Source organism: Vicia villosa, linkage group LG7 (assembly GCF_029867415.1).
Source record: "Vicia villosa cultivar HV-30 ecotype Madison, WI linkage group LG7, Vvil1.0, whole genome shotgun sequence".
Lineage (NCBI taxonomy): Eukaryota > Viridiplantae > Streptophyta > Magnoliopsida > Fabales > Fabaceae > Vicia > Vicia villosa.
In genome coordinates this window covers 88,353,751-88,381,171 of record NC_081186.1, presented here as the reverse complement: position 1 = coordinate 88,381,171, position 27,421 = coordinate 88,353,751, and the positions used below count along the sequence as shown (strand labels likewise).

Sequence of the window (27,421 nt, the reverse complement as noted above, 5' to 3'; positions counted from 1 at the left end):
CTAGAGTGTTGAGTTCAAAATCTGACGACATAAGACGCTTTTTTACGAGAGTCCAGTGTTTAAAAAAAACTACACAATAGACAAAAATTATTAGAATAAACAATTGTATTTTAAGATAATATGTAAAATTATCATTAAAATTTAAGCCGAGATAACCAACCTTTTTTGTTGTGCATGATCTGTTCTAAAAAGAAATAATACGAGAGATATTCGTAGTTATAATAATTTATATTAATGTATGTGAAAGAAAAAAAAAATCAGAGCAACACATGTTAAAAAATTTTGGTTGAAATTTCAGCACGCCTAGTCCCTCGCATTTCATTAGTTGTCGGTAGGGGTGGAAATAGGCTAGGCCAGGCTAGGCTTTAGAAGGCCTGAGTCTGGCCTACGATAAACTTAAAAGGCCTAAGCCTGGCCTAAGGCCTATCATAGGCTCAGTTTTTAGGCCTGACTTGGCCTTTTTAAAAGTCTGGCCTGGCCTGAAAGCCTATTTAAAAAGCCTGTATTTCATTAAAGTTTTTAATTTATACATATTACTTAAGAAGCCTTATAGGTCGGCCTATATATGCATATATAAGTAGACCTATTTAGCCTTTGTATATATATATATATATATATATATATATATATATATATATATATATATATATATATATATATATATATATATATATATATATATATATATATATATATATATATATATATATATATATATATATATATATATATATATATATATATATATATATATATATATATATATATATATATATATATATATATATATATATATAGGGTAGCCTATTTAGCCTTTTTTTCCTAATATATATGTATACATTGACCAACTTATTTAGCATATCTACTATCTACCCATTATTAATCAATTGACCAAACATCCCAAAATGCCCTTTCCTTCAATTTCATTTGCACTGCTCAATGGACAAAATTGTAATTAACAAAATAAATATTCAAAAGAGCTACTTTTCTCATTCTAGGTGAGAAGTGTTCCAATGTGATTGGTCTCTTTTTCATTTCTCAGACTTTCCTCTTTTCCATTTCCGAGACTTCCTCTCTCTCTCTCTCTCTCTCTCCCTCATCCATCTTCACTCATCTCCATCCCCAGAATTATCTGCTCCGTCTTTCTCTTCACTCACCATTGTTCACCATCTGAATCATTTCCATTCTTTGCCTTTCTCGTGTTTTTTTATACAAGGTATGTTAATCCATTTGGCTTTTCTCTATATTTTTCGGATTTCATCTTCAACTAGCTATCAAAATAAACTGAAACCTATTTTTTCATTTATTCTATTTGAATTTGAAGTGAAGCCTCTGAAATAATCGGAAGTGAAAGCTCTCTGCATCGGCCATTGAAATCCATGTCAAAGAAAGCAATGTGCAAAGGGTCGACGCTCTTACCACTGTTAGTCACTTTTTCTCTTTCAATTTTTCTTATAATATCTTAGGTTAACAATAAGAATCAATTTATCCAGGGAACACTGTAATAATCAGTGGTTGATTTTAGGGTTAGTGTTTCAATTTTGAGTTTTTAGGGTTAGTGGGTTTTATTTCATCGAGATGCTTCTGATTTTGATAGAGGGTTTTATTTCGTCGTGATACTTCTGATTTTGCTCGCTCTGAAGGTGATATACTTTTGTTTTTCCCTTGCATAATTTTTTTATCTGATGGAATTTTCATTTGTAAGCTAGAAGTGTTTAGATTGGTTGTTTTAGAGAATACTGTAGTTTTTGTTTTTGTGATGTGGTGTATATTTTATATCTGTGTTTGGCTTCTGTACAATACTTTTAAGAATGCTTATGTCACTTGGCCTCAATGGTTAGTTTATCATAGAACATAAACGAGCTCTTACGATTTATGGTCATGAAGGTCACTCTTGCATTTCTGTAAGCATCAGTCATTTTTTAAAATTTCATTTCAAATAAAACTCAATTGTTAAAAAATTCTAGATTGCCAAATTTGTTTTTTTTACTTTTTTTAATATTGTAGCAATGTGAAAATCTGGGATAGAAATAAAAGGAGCGTGATGATGCTGTGATGGTCTAGCGGCATCAATGCCATAACAACACTGAATTTAGTCGTGTTTCCCATACATTAAATGTAATCCAAATCAATGAGTGTGTTATTTTCCAGTTTTCACTTACCTATTTAAGTACTATTTTTTAGATAAGAGAGGAACTAGAAAATCAACTTGATGACGATGATGACATGGAAGAACTACATTGTTTGTTTCTTATGCAGGTTTTATATCCAATCTTATACCAATTTGAATATGCAGCTACATTGTATTGAACATGTCTGTTATATAGTAAATATCAAAGCAATTAATATACAATTTAGTCACGTGCATGTAGAATTTTTTAAGAACATCTTCATGGTGGAATTTTTCAGTTGCACTATGAACACTATTGCCCTGAATGTTTTGTGGGAACTTTTGAGTCATTCTCAACAATGTACAAAGAATAACTTAGGGTGGCAATGACTCTGTAAAAGAGCCCTGTTATTTGTCCAATTTTTCTATTATGCTTTAATTGTCCAATTTGTCTGATATGGTTATGTTTATATGACCCGACATACTTAATAGCAGGCTGCATAAATTATTTTCTGCATTGGGTATTTCATAGCAAAACTCTTCAAATCTATTTCTACTATATGACTATGACTACAAACAATCCGGAGTGCTTGAATTAAAATATGAATGTGCTTACCATTTGGAACAGGCATTAATCAAATTCTGTTTATTTTTTTCCTTCTATATTTGTTTATCCTAATTATTAGATTCTTAACTTCTATTTATTTTTATATTCCATTAATTGATAGAGTAATATTATTAAATTATTCACAAGGACTGTTTTTGTATAGAATGTATAAAGCTGTTTACAAATGTATTCAAAGCAGATTCAACCGTCCATCCAGAAACGATTGTCATAGGACTCTGCTCACCTACTAATTCACACTGCTCTTTCCGCAGGTACAGCTGTTTATTAGTATTATTTTTCTCTGCTATTGTTATACCTTAATACAAAAATCTTTGCTTTGATCACCGTGTAATGTTACATCCCTGTCAAAATGCATAAAAATTGTACTTTCTTAGCCAAATACACTTTCCATGCTATCAATTTTCCCCTGTACCATCTATTTAGCAACCTTTTGAGTATATCTTCTTTTGCTAGCCATAGTATCTTCCAGCTATTATCTCAATCACAGTTATGCTCTATGCTTACACATAGTCCCATCACATTGTATAGAAACTACAAGCAAACTTAGTTCCCCTTAGCCCATTGTATAGTAAACATTTGATTACTCATTTAAATTTGGTGAACACATTTTAATATTTTTGGCTTACCTGTATATTTCCCATTTTTTATTTTTAAAATATTACATTTGACTGAACTGGTTTTTTGCTGAATTCGTTTTTGTGTAGTGCAGGGCAATTGTATTGGCATGTGTGGTATTTGGTTGCAAGGAAACCGTTTTGGTTGCAAGAAAACCGTTTTGTGTAGTGCAGGGCAATTGCTGATATACTCCATCTTAAGTTTTCATTTTATTAAATATTGTCATGAAGACTTAACTGGATTAAATAACAAAATTATGGTGTTATTACATGCTAGAAAGTTACATTATATGAATAACATTTACAGTACACACTGCAGGGTTGTATTATATTCAAAGATAAAATAAATAAAATATAAACTGGGTTGTATTATATTCGATAAAATATGCTTTCTAGATGTGCTCATAGCAGTGAAATGTTTTGATGAAGTTTTGCTCTCAAGGTTCTTCTCTCTCTTTCTTTGTGATTATTTTATGTTAATTGTTGCATATTTGATATATTTTGAGTTGTAAAATAGATTGAGGAATTTGTGAACATTGATAAATTTTTTTGATAACATAACATGATTTTTATATTATATCTACATTTTTATAGAAGATATATTAAACTTTATAATTTGACTCTAAAAAAAAGGACTTTATATGAAACTTGCAGGAACAATGTATATCCATTCATGGGAAGAAGGAAGGTAATTGGATGTTATATCTTTATTTTTCACTTTGTATTTGATTTGATTTAATAATTGAATTTTTTTTATTGTTCTTTTGTTTACAAATAAGTTGCTTTGCAAGTTGGCATTATACTCTCTTTCAAAGTTGAATGATGGCATTTGTAAGTTTTTTTTCATGAGTGATAGTCTCACATTATAAATATATATAATTGAGATGAATATGCTGAGCTTTTTTTCTTTTTCTTTTTATATCATGGCTTTGAGCGTTTTGCGGATTAATAGAGGTTGAATATTTCTTATGTTGTTAATGAATAGAATTTTAATAATGTGTCTCTTTTGATCTTTTGTTAATATGAACACTATCTCTTATTATAGTTGCTACATATATAGCTTATTTTTAGTTTCACCTTTTCTTATTTTTATTTATTAAATGTAAGTTTTTATTGTTAATTCATCTTTATCATATTAAGAGAGTCTATTGATGAAATTAAGCTAAATTAATCTTTTCATATCTTTGATTAGTTATGTTTTTAGATGTTATGATGAGTTTACTTTGTTGGAATTTGATTTCAAGATATTACGGGATGGATTTCGGTCATCCAGCTTTGAGAAGGTTTTTGTCATTCTTTGCTTTCTCTTATGGTTTGCAATTTAACATAAAAATCTATGAACTTTATAGACATGTAGTATCCATTAGTTTCATATTAATACAATGCAAAATCACTCAAAACAACCAAATAAAGTAGGGGAACTTCTTTGTCACTTCGATTTGTTTTAGTAAGAGCCGACTCTTAACAAATTTTATTTTCAACGGGTCTTTATTTTTAACAAATTTTTCTTTTGTATAATAATTAAATAATTTATTTTAAATTTATTTATATTTAAATAATTTTATACCATATCAATTGCATGATAGTATATTGTATTTTTTAATTTAATAACATTAAAAATGTATTTATCTCACGGGTCACTATTAAGATAATAGTTATTTTAGTTTAATCAATCATTATTTTAATTTAAGAGACAAAATTTTTATTTTTAAATATTAATTTTTCTCCATCTCATAATTATATTTTTTTATTTTTTGTGATTTATATGATTACTGTTCATTTTTAAAAAAGTAAATCATTTATATCTAAAATTTTACGTTTATATTTGATATTATCTAAGTGTTATGACATTAAGACTCATTTATGTGTTATCACATTAACAAATATTTTATTGTTAGTTTTTTTTATTTCATGATTATTATTTGAAGATTCTAAATTTCTATATATTTTTTTAATTATTTACACAATATCATAATTCAATTACCCGTGCGGGAGCACGGGTCTCTTACTAGTTTTTAATATATATGCAAATATAGGCCGGCCTATAAGGCTTCATAGGCTTTATTAATAGCCTAAGCCTGGCCTATTTAGTAAAATAGGCTTTTAAAAAAGCCTAAGCCTCGCATTTTTATTAAATAGGCCTGGTCTGGCCTAGGCCTATGTAGGCTGGGCCGTAGGCCCCTGTAGGCCGGCCTGCCCTATTCCCACCCCTAGTTGTCGGTTGTTGTCTAGGTAGGGTTTGTTTTGCTCCTCTAACTTGAATTTTCATTTATAGGATAAATTAATCATGACTTATACATACAACCTTGTTTGTGAGACGTACATATTTTTTGGTTTAAAAATATGTATTTTCAATCGCTATCTTTTTATTTATTAATTATTTGTGGACATATACTATATATTCTTAGTTGGTAATAATGTGGTATCTAGTTTATATATTTTCATCAGTTCAAAGATGTGTGTATTACTTAGTTACTATATATTATATTGAATGCATCGTTACCAACTTTAATGATAAGAAATTAAGAATTGTTCATTAAAATAAGAAAGTAAAAAATGGTGGTAGATATGAGCCCAACCCACCAACCCTCTAAAAGTAAACAAGTTTTAAAATTGGACTGCAAACAGAAAACAAGACAAATAATACAAGTGTCAATATTTTTATTTATAAAGAATGTAGTAATATATAAAGGTGGCAAGCAAAACAAAGGCCGGCCATGATCAAACATAGTACCGTAAGGTTAACGAAAAAATCAATATATATATATATATATATATATATATATATATATATATATATATATATATATATATATATATATATATATATATATATAGTCCCAACATCATATTCGTAGCATTTTGTGCATCTTGTATAACATGCACTCCATGAACGATTTGAATGGTTTATTTGGCACTTAAAGATTTGCCAATTTTTTTTCTTCTTTAATTTGAATGAAGACTTTATATTTTTCATTCTACCACATTCTTTCTTTTGACTCCTTTAGCCTAAGCAAGATAAGTTTTCATCTTGCAACGGTCGAATTATATATGATTTTTTGTTAGAGAATTTGTTACTTGTGTGATGTAAGTAAATAGTATAATATGATAGTTATGTTGCAAACTCACTTGATCAAAAAAGAGAATCAAATACATTCTTTCACTTTCTTCAAGCAAGTCAGTTATGAGTTTCACCAGTTTGTTAGCATGATATCAATCACAATCACTCTTTGATTTTTTTCTTCTTTGAATTGCTCTAGGAATTTTTCTTCGATTCAACGTACCATGCCACTGGGTGGGTGGGGTAGCTCAGTTGGCACTTACTAACTGAGTTAAGGAAGTTGTTGGTTCAGGGTTCAATCCCTAGCAACAACATTTATTTGTAAACAAGTTGTTGATAATTTATAAATCAACAACTTTTAAAAAAAAAAAAAAAAAACGTACCATGCCACTAAGAGCTTATCCTCCCGTAACTCACATATCTAATAGCGATGATGTTGATTCCGTCTAATATGTCCACCTAAGTCAAGGTGCAAACTATGTGAATATCACACCTCAATTGAATGGTTCCAAGTATCTTTTGTGGTCTCGATCAATGCAATGAGCTATTGGCGCGAAAAAAAGGTAACTTTCATTGATGGATCCATTCTTATTTCTGAGTTTTTTGATCTCAACAGAGTTGCGTGGGAACAAAGTAATTACCTTGCTCATTCATGGATCTTGAGTTATATGTAAATGCACCAATAAATCAAACGACTATGTTCTTGGAGAATGCTATTGACATATGAGTTGATATCAAAGAGCCCTTTGTCAAAGCTGGTCGAATATGTGTCTCAAACCTTCATGTTGAAATCAATAACCTCAAGCAAGGATCCAAGTTCTCCTTTACACAAAAATTCTCAGAAGTCTTTCTACCAAATTCTCTAGTCCATATAGGTAAGATGTCCAATGACACTACAACAAAAATGAATTTAAACAACCATGGAAATCAGTATCCTAAAGTAAAAAATATTGTTGGCTACAAGCTTAGGCAACAATTTTCGAATACATTTTTTTCATATACTTTAAAAACCGTACCCTAGTGGCAATTTTTTTTTTTAATTTTATGCCACATATTTTCATTGTTGCCTAAACTCATTTTCATTGTTACTCTATGAGTTATCCTAAATGCAATTTTTTTAATTTTTTTTTGGTTTTTTTCTAAACATAATATGGACAGAAGAACTTAATAGAAATACTTCCGGGAGTTTTAGTGTACTAAAAAATTGGTAGAAAATTTCCAAAAGTTTCAGTGTATCCAATGATTTAAAAATCGGACCGATTATCAAACGGGTGAGGGTATTGAGTTAGTGGTTCAGTAGTCGAACCACTGGGTCATTGGTCGAACCGCATGATTAAACCATATTAAACTGTATAACTCGGTTGAGTAAACCAATCTTTATAATAAAACTATATAATTATTAAATCGGTCGAATTAGCCTCTAAAAAAATCACGACACTTACGAAATTTCAAAATATCATAATTTCACAAGTTCATTCTTTAAATTCAAGTTCTAAATATACTCATCGCACACAACAAAATAGTAAAAATATAAATCCAAATAAATTTTGAACATAGTCTAATTGCAACATAAACTGAATAACAAAATAATTTGTCTTATAATTTAATTTTAAGGATGGAAAATTATTCCTTATAAGTTTTGAATAAAATATATTTATATTTTAATTTTATTTTAAAAAAATCAAAATGTCGTCGTTTTGTTTTAGACAAAACCGATAACACAGATTTAATAACTTATCAGATTTAACAATTAGACTAGATTGATGACACATTACGTATACAGTCGAATCAGTTAAATCTGATTTTTAAAACAATAAATATATTAGAAAATATGATGGTAAGACTTTCAATGCTCTCAATTTTCAAGAGATAATTATTGGGTAAGTGGGCCAATCCATATGAGCTATTGCATTTTAATGCCTCTAATAACTACCCATATTTTAACTGTAAAGTAATTTTAAAATGACACGTAAAAAAGCACTAAAATTAAAAACCAATGAGAAAATATAAAAATATCAATTACATAATTAATAGGACAGTCCAAATAATATATTTTATCAAAAGAAGTTGCTATCTAAAGTAAGAAAAGTAGATGTTGTTGAATAAAAGACAAGCAAAATTTTCACTTTCTCCCACACAGAACACTATATAACAGGCAGCAGCCCCTAATTTTTTATTGTGAATAATAGAGCTGTAGAAAATCAAACAGCAGCCCATGTTGGGTAGAAAAATCAGAAGTCCTTAAACTATTGAAAGAGTTGTTAATTCAGTCAAACTATATACTATTAATTACTGCCTACAAGCTTGACTGTTATAATAAAGAAATATTGATGTTATCAATTAAGGATATATAGTATTGTAAGAAGATAGTGATGCATGCAACATGCAAATTTCTAAACAAAACAAAAAAATAGGCATGCTTCGTTGAATAGAATAAAGAATGTAACAATTTTTAACTATTATATATAGGTTGCAAGATGCAAGAATAGAAATGCTTAAATATAAAAGAATAGATGTTAAAAGTCTGTTAAGTTGCACCCCATCAACTTTTCAAATGTATACTAATTATTACTATAATAATATGTGTTTTCAATCTTGACCTCCTCAATTTTAGACAATTGCATCATGTTGCACCAAGTCTCCTTCAATAATTAAATGCACAACACACTAACTATTACGCAAGTATAAATTATGATTGTTTAGTGTAAATAGTAGAGGCCGGACACAAAGTGCATTACATGATTTTAGACTATTATAGTTGATCTTTTTATAATAAAATAATATTGCTATGTAGTTAGGATTCCAAGCTCATATTTACTTACAAAATCAAAAACTTTGCGCTGAATCAAAGTAAGTCCTCAATATTTTTTGTCAATAGTAATATACGAATATAAAGAAATAGTATATTATCTAATTGATATAAAATTCATTAATAAATATTTAATAGAAGGAGTGCTAAGAACATACACCTTTTACAATTTTTTTATCCTTAAAATTTTAGGTGGATTTCATCAAATTAATATAAAATGAAATTTATATAGATTTAAAAATATAAAAGTGTGTATTTTTATATAAAAAATTCTTAACAAATTATAAGGTATGTACTTTTTTTTATTATATTAAAATTTATAATTTTACTATCTTTGTTATTGAGTTTAAGATTGTCTTCAAAACTTTGTCTTTTTTTTTTCTTTAAGTTTTTTTTGTTTTCAAAATTTCAATGAAAATAATAATATTTTTACTAATATATCTATAATTAATTTATATTTTTTCCATGTAATTAGTATTAAATATGATTAAAAAATCCTATTAAAGAATAAACTTATAAAACAATATAAATTGTCAATAGACTCAATAATATTAACAATTTATTTAATTATTCGGTTTTGCTTGATAAAACTTTATTTATTAATTAATTAATGTTTGTCGGCAAATGAAGCAGTAATAATTACTAGAAGCTCTCACATACTGTTTACCAGTGATTTCTGACAAACAGCCGCTAGTCTTCTAAACTCTATGTTTTGTTAACTTATAGGATCGACTAGATTGATCCTAGGGCATGTGTCTCACTGTTTTTACAGTTTGACTAGTTAAGCATCATTTTGATTTATGAATAATAACAAGATTTTTCTATGGCTATGATTATCTAAAGATACTAAAGTTCGACTATGAATTCTAAATAGAACTTAAAGGCTTGGATTTAAATATTTGCAGGAACATAAAGGACATTAATAAAACAGTTTGACTCGAAACGAAAAAAATATGAAAGTAATTAAAGTAACTTGTATTGACAAATGTAAAATAACTTCAAATGAAATTGATGGTGTTCTTACACATACATTATCAGCAAACTCTTTTCTCTCGCTCTGGTACTTCGAGTATTTAAGTGATTTTTGTATAAAATGTGAACACACTGAATCCTAACATCTAAGACTCCTATTTGTACTAATTCCACCCTAACGGCCTTTCTACAGAATTATGCCACGTTCGACGTTTTCAAAAATGTATAGATTCTGATGCTTCCACGCGTCCTTCTGGCGAAGATGAATTAATTTGAATTTCAAACTTTTCCCGCTCGAAGCTTTGAAATTATCCAACGTGATTGTCGAAGCGCTCTTCCACATATTCTGAAATATTTCTTATTCTTTTGACTCTGGACTCCACTTCGACGCATCAAACTATTTTATAAGAATAAACTCATAAATGGCCTTATGAAGCCATATTTCATACCAATTTGTTGAAACATGATTTTCTTAAATCAAATTTAACTAAATATCGAAATCTCCAGCTAACACATACAACTAAGTGTTAGGTTTGGATTTTAAAAAAAAATATTCACATTAGCAATATTGATTTTTATCTATTGTACCATGCCTTAAAATTTATTATTTAAAAATAATTTGCATCCCCTAAATCGGGGTCCTTGCTCCGCCACTAACCACAAGACCACTAAAAGATCCAGATTAGATCTCATGAACAAGAATTATCATCAACAAAATCACTTATTCCAAGCGTAGCATATGACTACAATCACAAGAAAATCAAATGACACAATCGAAACTCTATTGCTCAAATAGAGAATAGGATTCAAAAGGCAATTAGAAAAAGAAAATGAATCAGTAGGTGACTTACCAAGATACAATTTTTAGAAAAGAGAGACATTCATCTCTTCTAAATCCTCCTCGTTTATTTGCGTACTTAAAAAGGTATAATCATTCTAGAATAACCAATGAATCCCAAATCATGGTAAGACCTCCTCCAATATTAGCCAAAACCTCTAAAGAAGTAAGAACTTGAAAAGGGAGATAATATCTCATGGAAAGACATCAATCCTCCCAAGCCACCAAGAAATCTTATACCACAAACTAATCGCCACCCTACAACGACAAAAAGATGATGGACAAATGAGAAACCAACCTAAAGCTAGACAACATATCCCCTAGGACCAAAGAAACAACTTGGGTCACATATATAGAAATCAACATATCTCTCCATTTATACACGCGTGTTGAGGAGTTCGGGGTGCGCCAAAAGTGTCAATGGGCTAAATATTTATGACCCAAGAGGCCTTGACACCACATATCCACCAAAAACCTTAAGGCATTAGGGTTATGAGTCATTTCTCTTACAAATCCAACATTTTCTCATTTTCTAATCGATGTGGGACTTAGCCACTCACACTTGAAATCCAACAATCTCTCTCACAAGTTTAAGTCACCCACATCACTAGCCTTAATCTACACTAGGATCGACTTCCTTTGCCCCACCAAGTCTAATCAGGCCCTGAAACCACTTATCGAGGAGTCAGGGGAGAACCAAAAGTGTCAATAGGCTAAACGTTCAGAATCCAAGAGATCTTGACACAACATATCCAACCAAAACCTTATGACATTAGGGTATGAGCCACTTCTCTTATATATCTAACATTTTCTCCATTTCTAATTGAAGTGTTACTTTAAACCCTCACATTTGAAACCCAACAATCTCCCTCACAAGTGTGAGTCATCCATATCACTAGCATTTATCCACACTAGGATCCATTTCTGCTTCCCACCGAGTTTAAACAGGCTATGATACTACTTCTTAAGGATTTCGAGGAGTGCCAGAAGTGTCAACAGGCTAAACATTCTGGATCCAAGATACTTTGACACCACATATCCACCTAAAACCTTAAGATATTAGGAGTATGAGTCATTTATCTTATGATATGAATGACTCGCACTTGTGGGGGTAATTGCTAGATTTCTTGTTTAGGAGTCTGGTGAGTGCCAGAAGTCTCGATGGACTAAACATTCAGGATCCAAGAGACCCTGACACTACACATCCATCCAAAACCTGAAGGAAATTGAGGGTATGGATCACCTCTCTTATAAACCCAACATTTCTTTCATTTTTAGTCGACGTTGGGCTTTACCACTTTCACAATTGAAACCCAACAATCTCCCACCATATCACTAGCCTTGATCCATACTACGATCCACTTTCGTTCCTCTATAAAGCCTAACCAAATATCTGATACCACTTGTTTGGAGTCTGGGATGCGCTAGGAGTGTCAATGGGCTACACGTTCAGGATCCAAGAGACCTACATCACATATCTACCAATAACCTTAAGGCAATACATGTATGGGTCCTCTCTCTTATAAATCCAATATTTCCTCCATTTCCAGTCAATGTGGAACTTAGCCACTCACACTAAAAGTCGAACAACACACTTATCGATTCAGGTCACCCACCATTTACACTTAAGCGCCAAAGCCAAAGAATGTTAGTGCTAAGCATGAGGGGTGTATTTGAAAAAAAACTCAATTTCCACATCAGTTAAAGATAACCTAATTTTTTTTATAGAATGACTCCCTTCATCTTAAAAATTAATTTTGTAGAGATACATTAAGGTACAAAGATTGTGCATTGCATATATTGACAAAAGGGAGATGGAGACTATAATTGACACTAAAAATGCATATGCGAATGCTTTTCTATGTTTTTTTTAATATGTTAACATCTAAAAATATAAATGATATTGTTTTATTAATTGAAAGGGAAAGAAGAATTTCTTGAAATTTTAGTGGAGCCGTATCTTTGATTAACTTTTTCTTAACATTAATTACTTTTATATTTCTATTAGACGTGATTTCAAATACAAAACTTTTTTCCTTATAACGATTGGAATATTTATAAAATTATATACAATATAGCTATATTTCTAACATCATTGGGGTGGTGGCGCAGTTGGCTAGCGCGTAGGTCTCATAGCTAAGAGTTATCCTGAGGTTGAGAGTTCGAGCCTCTCTCACCCCAACAATCTTATTAGGTTTAATGATCGTTGATCATTTGACTAAGGGCATGTCATTACAAGAATTTAAGGATCATGTAGAGAAAATGAGACTTGTTTTCTCTTTCGATTTAGATTAAAACTTTGATAATCAATATATATTTATATAAAGTCTTTGTATATGTATATGTGGAGATCAAACCTAGATAAGATTAACAAACCAAATCAACTATTAATATCATTAGTGATAAAATAGTGGTTATTGAGAAAATTAACATTGATTTAATAATCATTGATGCTTTGACTAAGGGCATGTCACAACAAGAATTTAAGGATCATGTAGAGAAAACGAGACTTGGTTTCTCTTTAGATTTAGAGTAAAATTTTGATAATCAATACATATTTATATAATGTACTTGTATATGTATATGTGGAAATCAACCATACATGGCATCAAAATAAGCTCAGAGAATTTTTAAATTCAAATGGAATAGTGTTAACTACATGTACACTATTTAGGAAAGGTGTCGGCACAAGAGCAAGTGAGGTTATAAAGAATGATATGTTTAAGAGATTACATATGCTCAGGGAAAGCCTTTGGCAAAAATTTCTTTAATTATAAATAAATTGTTAAAGTAAAATGACTAAATCTCTAAAAACTTATATTTTCATGAGGATTTGGTGATGAGAATTTGATGCGACTAATGGTATATAAAGGGAAATGATTCTAGATGATTTAATGTTCACATTATGACATGTTATTATGATTTTGATTAAAGAAATACTGTGAGTCTCTAAATTCATTTTTCTTTGTGTATGAAGTGAAGTAATTTATTTTGACAATATCAATTTTCATTTTGCTATTATTTTTTCGCATATGTTCTAACGGAGAGTTGTCCATATGTTTTATTTGATAGTGTACCTCACAACACAAGTAAAAGAAAAGGAAACTAAACAAGTGATAATTTAGGCAAGTTTAAAATTGAATATTATTTTAAAAGTTATGGTCTACAAATAAGAGTTTTGTTATAAGATTACATATATTTATTATATGTTCTTATCTGAATGAATGAGTTTGTGTTTGGTGTTTTTGGTTTTTTCCGCATTTATCGATTGTATGTTGATTTAAAGTGATTTGAATGTAATATGATATATTCTTTGGTTATGTTCATGCTTTTATAGATTGTATGTTGATTCCTTCACTCTGTTATTTCCCTTATAAATGATGTTATTGATCTTATTGCACCTTGCGGCGTGTCAATGGTTATCTATTAACTAGGAATCACTTTCGTTTCCAAGAGCTATGATAACGAGAGTGAGTTAAAATTTGAGTATGTTTGATTGATCACTAACAAAGAAGGATCATGAGAAAACAGATCAAATTAAGCAGAATCGTTTGATCCCTTGACCAATCAAGCCCTGTTCCAATTATCTATCTATAAGATGATGAAGTATAAAAGAAAATATGCTAAAGTCATTTAAGTTTGCTACAGAATGCAAAGACTATCTTTTGTATTTAAATATTTTCAACTCTAAGTTATTAGTTAGTTTTTTACTAAAATGAACTTTTTATCTGTTAATATGAATTAACCATTATATGAGTGAATTTATTAATTTTTAGTTATAGTTTTTAATAATTTTATTTAGATTTGTATAACTAATTCTTAGCTATAGTTCTGCTTATGTTATCTAGATGAAACCGTAATATATAAATTTACACAATATTGTTGAAAGGGGAGGGTTATTCCCACTATCTAGTTGTTCCTGATGATGTCATCAGAATAAGATACCATATGCCTCATCAATCAAATATATCAAGTTCTAGTTAAAAGTGCCAAACATTGTTGACTCAAGTGAGGGATTTAAAGACTTCATGTTATGATCTTTAAGTTTGAATTCTTGAAGCTGAATGTGAAAGTGTGAAAGTTCTCTTTGTCTCGTGCTTAAGGTTTTTTTCTTTGTCTTGATCAATTTATTGTAAAAGAAACAAGAGTAAGTCTTGAGGTATTAAGACAATGCAAAACACAATTTATTGATTCAAGCAATTCTGTTTTTTTATTCGGGTTAAAATTAACAAATTAAATCAATTATTAATATTATTAGTAATAAATAGAGGTCATTCGGCACATTAACATTGATTTAATAATCATTTATGCTTTTGCTAAGTACATGTCATTGCAAGAATTTAAGGAGCATGTGTAGAAAATGAGACTTAGTCTCTCTTTAGATTAAGATTAAAAGTTTGATAATCAATATGTATTTATATAATGTACTTGTATGTATAGGTGGAAATTAACATTGCATGGCATCAAAAGAAGTTTAGAGAGTTTTGAAATTACAATGGAATCGTGTTAATTGCATTTACACTATTGAGTAAACGTGCTAGTAGAGGAGCAGATGAGGTTATGGAGAATGATATGCTTAAAGAGATTGCAGATGGTCATGGAAAGCCTATTCTACAAATTTATTTAAAGCAATTATATGAGCAATGATTCACTTTTGTTTTCAACAGCTATGATAATGTGAGAATGAGCTAAATTTTGAGTATATTTTATTGGACACTGACAAAGGAGGTGTGAATGCATTATCCCTCTTTTAGAAATGTTTTGTATGATGTCAAAATTAGGAACATGGTATTTATGTTCATTGGACCTTTTTCTAGATGTGCATTTTCATCTTAGGACACTTAAAATCAGGTTAGAAACTTCTTTACAAGTCAAAAGTATGTTTTATGTGAAAAAATAAGGTTATGGGTCGACTCTTTAACTTTTGGAGTCAATACATACTGAAGGTTTTATAACAATCAATTTCTGCCTTCTATGTGTCGACACATAACATATGGGAGTCAATACTTGATATCTAGGAGTCAATACATACTGAAGGTTTTACACAAATAAAATTTCTGCCTTCTGTGGGTTGACACTTAACATCTAGGAGTCAACACATACGAGCTGTAGGTCAACTCCTGTTGAATATTTTTTAAGGCAAGTGGTGTTGTCCTCTTAGAGACGACTCCCAGCTTCAATGGGCCAACTACCAATTTGTTGGAGTCAATACATTCTGACTTAATTCTTTCTAAACTTGTAATTTTGCAAAATTCTGTTATTTATTCTGTTATATATATGCATTGATGCATCATTTTTTGAAGCGTGAAACCTAGAATATACAAAGAAACTTCTATCATCTTCAAGTTCTCTCTATGCATACACATGTGTGATTGTACATATGTGATAAGCGATTGTATACGTTTTTTCAAATACTTTTTCTCGTTTAAAAAGATTTTCTAATATTGAAATGTATTTTTTAGAAAATATTTTTGTGTGTGTGTCTATTTTATCATTGAGAGCTTTTTACTGTTACTATATGATCCTAAAAAATATGGAATATAATTAGTAAGCGGGCTTTCAAGAATATGGTCACTTTGACTGCTTTTTGCAATTTTCTTTCTTTGTCGATCATCAAAATAATAATGTTATCTTGTCAAAGAATATATTAACAGTCAATTTCTAGTTCATCAAGAAATTTCGATAGTCGATAAGGGTTGGCTATAACTTGTTGAAACATAAGATTTTTTTTACATGGTAAACACATTTGATACGTATAAATCACTCATGTCTAGGTAAAGATTCGATCACTTTAATTGGGGCATCAGGTAAAGGAGGAAATTTAGGATAGAAAAATTTGAATTCACTTTTGATCTAGGTTTTTTTATAATTTTTTTTGCATAATTTTATGTTTTATTTTTGAATTTTAATCTTCTCAACTAAAGTGTCAACAATGAAAGTACTAGTTCTAAAACTATTATTACTTTAATATGTTGATTTAAAGATTTTATGTAATTTTAAAGTTCATCATAATGCAAGTAGAGGAGCAAATGAGATTATGGAGAATGATATGCTTAAAGAAATTGCAAATGCTCATGGAAAGTCTATTGCACAAAATTTCTCTTAGATAGTTATATAAACAGAGAATCAATTTTGTTCCCAAAAACTATGATAAGAAGAAAATGAGGAAAATTTTGGATATCTTTGATTGGACAGTGACAAAAGAGGATCATGAGAAATTTTATCAAATTAAGCATACTTGTTTGATCCCTGGACCAACCAAACCAATCTCAATGATCTTTAGTATGATAAAATATAAAAGAAAAGATGCCAATAGTCTTTTAAGTTTGCCTCATAATCTATGTTTTTTATTTGAATATTTTTTACTAGCTATAGGTTATTAAATAGCTTGTATATTAGTTTTATGTGAATGAGCCATATATCTGCTTTTTTTTATTAATTAGCTATTAGTTCTTGGTTACTATTATTTTTCAATCATCTATATTAAATAGTTAGACTATTTTTCTTCTTCATCCTAAAAGATGAATGTATTTGGGTTGAGTGACCATACTGAATCAACTTAATTTTATCCTATAAGATTTACTCATAATTAGACTATTATATAATCAAACATTTTCCTATCTATACTCCAATATATTAGGGTTTTGAGACAAATAAAAGAAGGACATATTCCACCATGGCACCGTCGCATGTGTTATGAAGAAACTATGATTGAGACCGATATGTTAGGACAAACTTTATTTTTAATATCTTATTTTGAAAAATAAATACTTATATATAAAGATAACAATAAAAGCTTCAAATAGTCAAAATACAAAGGAAGTTAACATGATGGCACAAAAAGTGTCCAAGAGCCCCGCTAAAACAAAATAAGAAAAATAAAAAAAATCAATAAAACCAAATAAAGAGGATAGAAAACACAAGACCAAACACTGCTGGAACACCAAAACAACTAATGCCAAATCATTATTAAACCCCCTCCAATCATAACAAAACCCCCATATAAAAGTACAAACTTGAAAAGCGAGATAATCTCTCATGTCAAGACAAAAACCTTCCCAATCCATTGAACAATCACATACCACAAGTTAACATCCACTCTACATGTAATAAATAGATTATTGAAACATTCAATTATCTTAGAACACACCCCATAAGAAAGACCGTTTGGGTCTAGAGGAACTCGTTTCTTTAGTAGGTTATCTTTAGCTGGAATCTTTTCTTGGAAAATTGCCGCGAAAAAGTAGTAATTTTTTCAGAGGCCCAACTACACCAAATAGAAAACAATATAGAGTCCACATGCTCTAGAAGGAATCACCCCTACCCATAAGTCATCCTAAAAATAAGTGAGCGTACTAGATACCATAATCCTCTTCAATCCCGCCACAATCTAGTCAGAAGATTATTATAATTAAACCTAGAATGGATATCCCTCTCCATCAAGGAAAAACCGACCTAAGGCTATACAACTTTCCCCTAGGACCAAAGAGACACCTTGAATTTCATATCTAGAAATCAACATATCTCTCCAATTAAATGCGCGCCTATAATCGGTCCATCGCCCATTTATATACACGACAAAGGCTAATAATGCTAGGCGTAACAAGGTGTATTGAAAAAACCAAGTCCACATAACGATAATTCAGGTCATCCACCGTTTTATGTTCAGTCACCGCACCAAGCTCAATAGAGTTGGACGTGAGAGGGTGTATTGGGAAAAATTCAAGTCACATATTGGTTAAAGATAAATCCGAAAGAGTTTATATTGAGTGACACCACTGATATTAAAAAAATGATTTTAGTAGGGATAAGTTAAGGGATAGAGACTACACATTTTGTAGATTGGCAAAAAAGAGAAAGACTATAATTAAATTTTGCAATATAAATGTACATGCTCGTCTGTCTTTTTTTTTATTGTGTTAACGTTTAAAAATATAAACGATACTTTTTATTAATTGAAAGGGAAAGAAAAAATTCTTGAAATTTTGGTGGATCAGTATCTTTGATTAACTTTTTTTTATGTAACACTAATTACTTTTCTATTCTTTTTCTTATAATAATTTGAACGTTTATAAAATTTTATACAATATAGTTAGTTTTCCAATATCATTGGGGTGGTGGCGCAGTTGGCTAGCGCGTAGGTCTCATAGCTAAGAGTTATCCTGAGGTCGAGAGTTCGAGCCTCTCTCACCCCATCAATCTTTTTTTTCTTTTTCACTAGGACTAATGGCATCCCACCACAAGAATTTAAGAATCATGTAGAGAAATAAGTCTTAATTTCTCTTTATGATTGTATACATATAATTTATTAATAAAAATTTTATATTATGATGATTTCTTATTTTAATGTACACTCCAATTATTAGAAAATATATTTCAGTTGAACTATTAAAAAAATATAAGTTTTATTCATTAAATTTGTGCTATCACAAAAAAACTAATCACGTCGTAGTACATAGATGATAATACTTAGCTTTTAATTTCAAGATTTAGTTTATTGGTCATAATTGGTACGTTGTTATAGAATGTAAAATCAATAAAACTAGTTTCGTGTTTGAAGGGTTGAAGCTGACTAGTGGGCTTGGTTTGATGAATGTGGTGATCAATGTTGATTCTATGGAAGTTGTTCAGGCCATAGAAAAAGGCCAAGCAAAGGCGGGAGAAGGTCGATCCCTCATTAGAAGAATTAGAAAGATTACGGATTTGCATAATACGGCTAAGCTGGAGCATACTTATCGGGAAGCTAATAGGTGTGCGGATGCGTTAGCAAAATTTGGGTGTACTCTTGATTCGGAGTCGATCGTTTTCGAAACAGTTCCTATTTTCCTCAATCTCCTCCTGGAGAATGACGCCAATGGCGTAACCGCCTCTAGAGTGGTCTCTGTTTAGTTTCTCTTTGGGCCTTGACCCTCCTTTGTACCAAAAAAAAAAAAGACAAATTGTTATATATTTCTACCTTTTGAAATTATTATTTTTTGTTGCAATTTAAAATTGGAAAAGTAGAAGCTGTTGTGTTTAAAACAAACATTATTTTACAGAGTCAGAATTTATCCATTTACATATTATTGTGATTGTAGATCATGTGTATTTGTTAATTTTTTGAGTCAAAAGATAAAAGTAACATTTACCTACTGATTGTATGTGCGCATCAACTTTCCACTTTCTTCTTCTTATCCAAAATGGAAAAAACATAACTCACAAAGATGCATGGTTTAATACCGGCACCTACTTTTGTGATTATAATTATTCAACAAAACAAGTAAAATCAAAACATGGTACAAACAAGTTTTAAACTTGGCTACTGCAAACAAAAACAAACACAAATCATGCAAAAATCATCCTCATCTTGTTATTCCTGCTCTACAAAAATCTCTCAAGTAAGTAAACTATAATAATTAATCACTTTTATTAACTCGACCGAAAGAGAGTCGAAACATAGACTTATTGAATTTGTTGATTGCTTTGTGCAGGACTCTTGAATTGGATTACTTGGATTTGTATTTTATTCATTGGCCACTTTGTTCTCAGCCTGGAAAATTTTCATTTCCAATTGATGTGGCTGATCTATTGCCATTTGATGTGAAAGGTGTGTGGGAATCCATGGAACAAGCTTTGAAACTTGGACTCACTAAAGCTATTGGTGTTAGTAACTTCTCTGTCAAGAAACTTCAAAAGCTTCTATCTGTTGCCACTGTTCTTCCTGCTGTTAATCAAGTAAGTCATTGACAAAACATAGATTTAGATTAAGACTTTGATTGATTAAAACTTTATGTGATAGAAACACTGTTAGACATAGATTTAGATTAAAACTTTTTTGTCATGACAAGTTTAGGTGTAATGTTGAATTGGTTAATTATCATGGTGATGAAATTTTGAACATGTTGAGAAACAATTCAGATTTAAAATTGAGTAATATGATCCATAAAAATCTTGTATGGCCATCAAGGATGCACTATGTGATTACAGCTTTAAGGCCAAGTAACTGTCATAACTACTTTACTTACTGACTGTAACAGAATTTGTAACTAACCAAGACATGCTAACTACTTTTTGATTGTTCATTCTCATACTTCAATACAGACCACCATCAACATACACATCATAATAGGAACATCGGTTTCTAATCCAATCCGCGGCTTGTGGCCTAATGTCATCCACGGCTCTATGGCGATAAACTGTCCGGGGCCTGCTTTTAACATATGATCTCTGGTACAGAAGATGCTCATCCCACCATTTGTGTCCCCATGAATTAGCACCATAGTACCGCTATCTACCAAGGTTTCTCAAACGTTTCAGCGCATCTTTTTCGCCAGTGAGTTCCTTGACCAAACCTTCATAATGCAATATTGAAGGAGTAATTGATACAATGATAAGGGCTAACACATAAACACACAAGGTAGTTCATTATTGAAATAACTTATTACCATTTGTATAATTGCGACAATCGTTAAGACCGATTCTCAAATCTGTTTCCCATTTTCTGTTGAACTCATTAGCTATTTCCACCGCATCTGTTTCTGCATATCCAACCAACCAGCATTTGCTTCGCGGCAGCTTATTTAACTTCCTCACAAGAACAGCTCCTGAAAATATCAACAGAAATGTTGATTTTCACAAAGAAAGTGAAAACATATATGGAACCATAAAAGAATTCCAAATTCACTCACCTGGCACAGCTCTTCCAAATAAAGCTGCTAGGGCCACATATATATCTTCAGGATCCTTTGGTTGAAAATCAAAAACCAGAATCTGAAAAAGCACAATTGTCACTAATTTGAATAATAAAAAATATACATAAGAGAAGAAGGAATAGGATAGAAACCTGTGAAGGTGAAGAAGGTTTGATGATGACCATGAAATGCTGAAAATCCCATAAATTAAGGGAGTAAGCAGCAGACATAAGCAATTGGGGTGGTCCCTTTGTAGCCCTTAGAGGAATTGCTGCCACATACACTTCATTTCTTCCACTTATTATTCTTGTGTTTGATAGTAGTGATGCCATTTTTCTGTCACTTGCAAAAACAATTTCTTTCTATAGTGAAAATTGCTCAAATTTATCCAATACTTGTTTTTTTGAAGAGAAACTAGTGGTTGAAATTGCATGGTGTGTATTCATATAAAGTATGTAGAATGGAACCTTAGTTTTTATCCCACTTGTTTTATACTTTATCATCACTTTACACTTTTTATTAATTTTTTTTCTAGTTGTTTTTTATTTTAAAAAAATTAATAAATTGACATTAGTAATCATTTTTATAAAAAATACAGAAAAGTTTAATAAGTCCAATTAAATTTTAGATTTGTACTATCATCATATCACATTTAAAGATATGAACTTAAATCACCATTTAGTTGTGTTCATGGGGATAAGTCCATTTTGATCCTTATAGGTCCATCTTGATCCTTTAATTGTCTCTTATACCACCTTCTAGATGAACTCAATTCGCCTTCTCCAAAGAACCTATCAAAAATAGTGTTGAAAATGTGTCTAGCTTGAAGGATGTCTTTTTAGTCGTGTTGGTCTTTATCTTCTTTTGAGCAGGGGGTCTCAACCTAAATGGTTGATGTTAAAGTGAAAAATTACATGTTTTAAAAGATAACTTGTTAACTTATATTACATGAAGTAATATAAAATAAAAAAAACCCAATTTTCATAAAAAAAAATATATAAAAATTTGTGTGAATATTTTAACTAATCCCTTCACAATTTACAAGTGAAAATATCAAAGAAAATCATAAAATAAAGATATTGAGTAGCATAGAATTTGTTGGGCGAAGCATGGGATAAACCAATGAAGACATGACAGTGAGCAAAATCATACTTACTTAGACATTCATGTTGGGTGAAAGTACAAGCTCGTTGGATGGGCATAGGAAATAAGGTATTTTTTTAGAGTGAAGTGTCAATTTCATTTGGCGAAATAAGAAGGTCCAAGATCACTTGCCTAAGTTACTTCATGGCGAAGTAAGGTTTTCCTCATTGTGCGAAAGGATAGGCTCGTTGGGCAAAAGAATGCGGTCAAATCCCACTTGGAGGAGCTGGACATAACTTGCTGATGAGGAGAGGCATGCTCATCGCACGAGCTAATGACCTCGTTGGGCGAAAATGCCTTATCATACCCCTATAAATAGAGGTCACAACCTTCACATAACCATTCATTCCATGTTTTAGAATATATAGAAGAGAGATAACAAAGAGATCAAAAAGGAAGTAGTCTCAAGGAAAGGAATTAAGATCGAAAGTGGAGGCTTTGTAGAAATCGCTACTGATGTTTTTTCACCCCTTTCTTAATCATCATTTTAAAGCTATTATAAGTAAGAGTAGTTAAATTCTCTTTTATTGGGGTTAGATGGAATTTTCCAAATACTCATATATTCATTTTTTATCATGACATTATATATGTTCTATTTATTTATTAATATTGTTGATTATCCTCTTTCTTAAAGCTTATCATAACTTGGTTGATTATAACATGTTATATGATTTTGAATTAATATTGAAAAATACTTTTTGTAATTATATAAAGGATTTTCATTTGTTAAGAGACAAATTTAGGTTTAACCTTCACATACGCTATTAACGTTAAATGTTATAGTATTGGTTAATCAGATGAGAGAGCCTCAATTAATCAATACAATTGACATCACGTCGTTGCTTAGACGAAAAAAAACACAAATATTGACTAGAATTTGTATAATTGATAATGAGACTACATGAAGATAGGATAATGAACGAATTAACATACAAAACAACTCTGCAGAATCACACACATAGCAACATATTACAGAAAAGGACCTACATGCATTAGGTAAACTCAAATGGGTCATCACATCACCCATGTCTTCTACCCATGCATTTAGATTTAGCTACTAGTAGTATTACTATAGCTATTTTATTACACCACTTACATAACAAACAAGTAACAAGAAAAAGACATTCAACAACAAGACATGAAACTTAAAACAGTTTCATAAACTTCACAACTTTCCTTATTCACTGTTGGTGATCACTTCCTCCTCTTTCTTTTCATCTAAGGCTTCTTCTTTCTCAACCTTCTCCTCAGCTTTCTCTTTTGGTGCTTCTTCAGTGTTAACATTGTCCTTAGTTTCAGCCTCATCTATCACATTCTCATCCTTAACAACATTTTCTGTCTCAGATTCTGCAGTTGGTGATTGCTGAACAACATCAACAACAGAATCAGCATTTTCTTTTGTTTCCTCAACAGGTTCCTCTTTCTCAGTTTCATCTTCCTTCTTGGCTTCCTCTTCAAGGTCTTTCACAGTCACAATTTCTTCAACCACTTCTTTAGTTTCAGATTCAATCAAGGGTACTTTTTCTTCTGCAGCTGAAGATTCTACTACAGCTTCTTCTTCTTTTACTTCTTTGCTTTCTGATGCTGCTGGTGTAATTGGACTCTCAACAGCAACTTCTTCAGTGGTTTTCTCATCAGATTTCAATGATAGCGCGCTGGTGTCGTCGGAGAGTGCAGTCTTTGCTGATACAACCTACAAAGAGTAAAAAATGAACACAAATTGCTTAAGCAGATGTTAAAAAACAAACTGAAAACTAGGGATGGAAAAACATGACTATGGTCCTGCATGCACTCTCTAATATGTCCGTTCTGTTTATCCCGTTTTTATACTGAGTTTTTTGAGGACGCAAATATTAATATAAATATTTATAACTTTTATGTTTTAAAAATATAGTATCCGCAGACTCACTCCGTCCCGCTCTTATTTTTTCAGAGACGGATCAATATTTTAAGTCCGCGCCCTCAGCAATGACCATTATTATCGGACTTTTACAGTGCATCCTACTGAAAACAACACATGTAAAAGAAAATATAGTTACCTCAACAGTGGCCATAATTGGAATAGAAAGAAAATGCTTAAAAGAGAAATTTAGTTAAAGAGTGATATAGGAAACTATGCTTTACTTTTGATGAAAAATGATGGGATTGAGAATGGTTTATATAGAGGTTTGAGTGCACAAGTTGATGAAAAAAATGAGGTGTGTACAGATGAAGAATCTTGGGATATGACAATCCATTCACTGAATGTTAGTAAGCATGTTTGGCAATAATGGTGGCAAAAACTTAGAGATGAGGTTATAATGTTATTTAATATTGGAAGGATAAAAAAATGGAACATGATTTCATGGATGCCATAATTTTCTTTTGGTTCTAAGTTATGTGCTTTGTGCAGTCGTGTGTAAGAGTTAACCACTAAATTAACTAGTATTTTTAATCATGATTGAAGTTTTAAATGAGGTAAAATAAAAATGGTAATTATATTTGGACAATCTTAACTTTCAAAGAGGATTGATCCAAGGTCTTGAGATTTGTAAATACTTGCTTAACCACTCAACATTAGATATAACATATTTGAAAGAATTAACAAATTTAGTTAAAATTTGTTAACTACTAATTATGTGGTAGGTTTATTTTTTCTCCGCTTGTGTCATACTTTTTTTTTTGGCTTTCGCATCGATTTTTCGATTTATATAGTAGATCGACTAATTCGGCTCGTGCTACGGAGGCACGTGCATTGCTCAAGCGGTGTTTCTGCCAAAAATCGATATTTCTCGAAAATCGTCCTTTGCAGATAATTGTTTGTCACTCGAGCTCATTCAGATACTCGTTTGCCACTCGAACTCAGACGCTTGTTTCGCTTGTGTCATATCTTAGTACTAGCATAGTAGCATAGCACTGATTAAATTTTTGACATTTTAATTAAGGGAGAAAAGTATAGCTGGCAAATAAATCTTACATCCTTGAGTTGAGTTTGGGCCAATGGATATGAACCTACTATAATGGCTCTCTCCGAAAATTTACATCATAAACCGTACCTACATCCAATGGAAGTATGACACGTGGAAAATACAAAATCACATCACCGACTATGTTGTCGTTTTGTAGATGGCTTTTATTTTTTATTTTTTTAATTTTGATATTGATGTGATGAGTATGTAATTGTAAAATCAAAATGGGTGAATCATGTCCAGAGTAAATATGTGTTAAACAGATGCAAAAGATTCCTTGACCTAAATAAAATGATGAATCCTAAGAATAAGAATGTATGCATCACATCACATTGTTAACAATATTGGAATTATTTACCAAACCAATTTTTCAAATTTTACTTTAAAATTTTGTTTTAAAAATCTATTTTTTAAAAAATAAATAAAAATAACAGCAACAACCCACTAAATCGAGTCGGTTATATGAATTTACTTTTGCCATGTTCTATTAAAAATTATTCCTTCTGATCCTATTTATAAAAAAATATTTACCCTTTATCCGCCCAAATCATCTAACTCTATTTTTCACTATCTTCTCTATTATAGATGTTACTCCAATATTCTCTTTAATAATTTCATTTTTAATCCTATCATTTCTAGTCTTACCACACATCCAACGCAACTTTATCAAATTTGCTACACTTACTTTATTCTCGTTTTGATTTGTAAGCGTCCAACATTATGTCTCATACAACATCTCAGGTCTTACCGCAGTCCGATAAAATGTTCCCTTCAGCTAGAACGGTACCTTTGGGTCACATAGAACCCCTGAAACCCCTATCTATTTCAGCCACCCTGCCTGAATTCGAGGGTTTACATCTTCTACTTCACCATCATTTTGTATAACAGACTCAAGATATTTAAATTGTGTGACTTGGGGGATGATATGGTCTCCAACTTTCACCTCTAAGTTAGAAACGCTTCTTCTTTTGTTAAACTTACATTCCATATACTAGGTTTTACTTCTACTTAATTGAAAACCATGTGTTTCTAAAGAACGTCTCCAAGTCTCCAACCTCTCATTTAAATCCTCCTTTGACTTTCAAGGTAGAACTATATCATCTGAGAAAAAAACATGCATCTTATTGTTAACTCTTAGATGTGTGTCGTGAGTACATCCAAAATTAAGATAAAAAAGTAGGGGCTTAGAGTTGAACCTTGATGCAAACCTATTGTAATGGGGAAAACGCATGTCTCTCCACCTTGTGTTTGAACGTTAGTCGATACTCCTTCATACATATCTTGGATAGCTCGAATATAAGCAATCTTAACCCCTTTCTTCTCTAGGGCTTTTCACAAAATATCTTTTGGCACTCTATCATACGACTCTTCTAAGTCAATAAAAATTAAGTGCAAGTCTTGTTGTTCCATCCAATAATGCTCCATCACACGTCGTAGTAGATAGATCACTTACATGGTTGACCTTCCAAGCATAAAATCAAATTGATTCTTAATGACTTGAGTCTCTTTTCTTAGTCTTTATTCAATTACTTTTTGCCATAACTTCATGGTATGACTCACAAGTTTATTCCCTCTATAGTTTGCAAAATTTTGTATTCCCTCTTGTTCTTACAGATAATAACTAAAGT

At 30.9% G+C, this 27,421-nt stretch overlaps 3 protein-coding genes, 1 long non-coding RNA gene and 2 other non-coding genes across 9 annotated transcripts; 4 read left to right on the top strand and 2 right to left on the bottom strand.

Moving 5' to 3' along the window:
* The first annotated feature begins 1,009 nt into the window (after positions 1 to 1,009).
* On the top strand, positions 1,010 to 3,724 carry LOC131615641 (uncharacterized). Of its 4 annotated transcripts, none has more exons than XR_009287897.1 (5): positions 1,010 to 1,216; positions 1,325 to 1,423; positions 2,185 to 2,259; positions 2,917 to 2,989; positions 3,448 to 3,724. It is a non-coding gene; the product is annotated as an uncharacterized LOC131615641 (long non-coding RNA). The 4 variants fall into 4 exon arrangements; XR_009287895.1 differs by having other exon boundaries at positions 2,881 to 2,989; XR_009287896.1 differs by having other exon boundaries at positions 2,881 to 2,989; positions 3,443 to 3,724.
* Positions 3,725 to 13,129: 9,405 nt separating this feature from the next.
* Positions 13,130 to 13,213, top strand: TRNAM-CAU (transfer RNA methionine (anticodon CAU)). Its single transcript is given in 2 exon segments — positions 13,130 to 13,167; positions 13,178 to 13,213. It is a non-coding gene; the product is annotated as a tRNA-Met (tRNA).
* Positions 13,214 to 19,143: 5,930 nt separating this feature from the next.
* On the top strand, positions 19,144 to 19,227 carry TRNAM-CAU (transfer RNA methionine (anticodon CAU)). Its single transcript is given in 2 exon segments — positions 19,144 to 19,181; positions 19,192 to 19,227. It is a non-coding gene; the product is annotated as a tRNA-Met (tRNA).
* A 421-nt stretch (positions 19,228 to 19,648) lies between these two features.
* On the top strand, positions 19,649 to 21,251 carry LOC131619616 (NADPH-dependent alpha-keto amide reductase-like). The gene is made up of 4 exons (XM_058890694.1): positions 19,649 to 19,909; positions 20,276 to 20,409; positions 20,503 to 20,746; positions 21,113 to 21,251. Exons 1-4 carry the CDS (start codon positions 19,649 to 19,651, stop codon positions 21,233 to 21,235), a joined length of 762 nt encoding a protein of 253 aa, XP_058746677.1. The 3' UTR covers positions 21,236 to 21,251.
* LOC131615640 (uncharacterized) lies at positions 20,931 to 22,136 on the bottom strand. Its single transcript, XM_058886781.1, has 4 exons — positions 21,855 to 22,136; positions 21,700 to 21,781; positions 21,457 to 21,615; positions 20,931 to 21,363 (listed from the first exon to the last, which is right to left on the bottom strand). Exons 1-4 carry the CDS (start codon positions 22,032 to 22,034, stop codon positions 21,299 to 21,301), a joined length of 486 nt encoding a protein of 161 aa, XP_058742764.1. The 5' UTR covers positions 22,035 to 22,136; the 3' UTR covers positions 20,931 to 21,298.
* Positions 22,137 to 23,753: 1,617 nt separating this feature from the next.
* On the bottom strand, positions 23,754 to 25,018 carry LOC131615639 (uncharacterized). Its single transcript, XM_058886780.1, has 2 exons — positions 24,885 to 25,018; positions 23,754 to 24,538 (listed from the first exon to the last, which is right to left on the bottom strand). Exons 1-2 carry the CDS (start codon positions 24,897 to 24,899, stop codon positions 24,023 to 24,025), a joined length of 531 nt encoding a protein of 176 aa, XP_058742763.1. The 5' UTR covers positions 24,900 to 25,018; the 3' UTR covers positions 23,754 to 24,022.
* Positions 25,019 to 27,421: the final 2,403 nt, after the last annotated feature.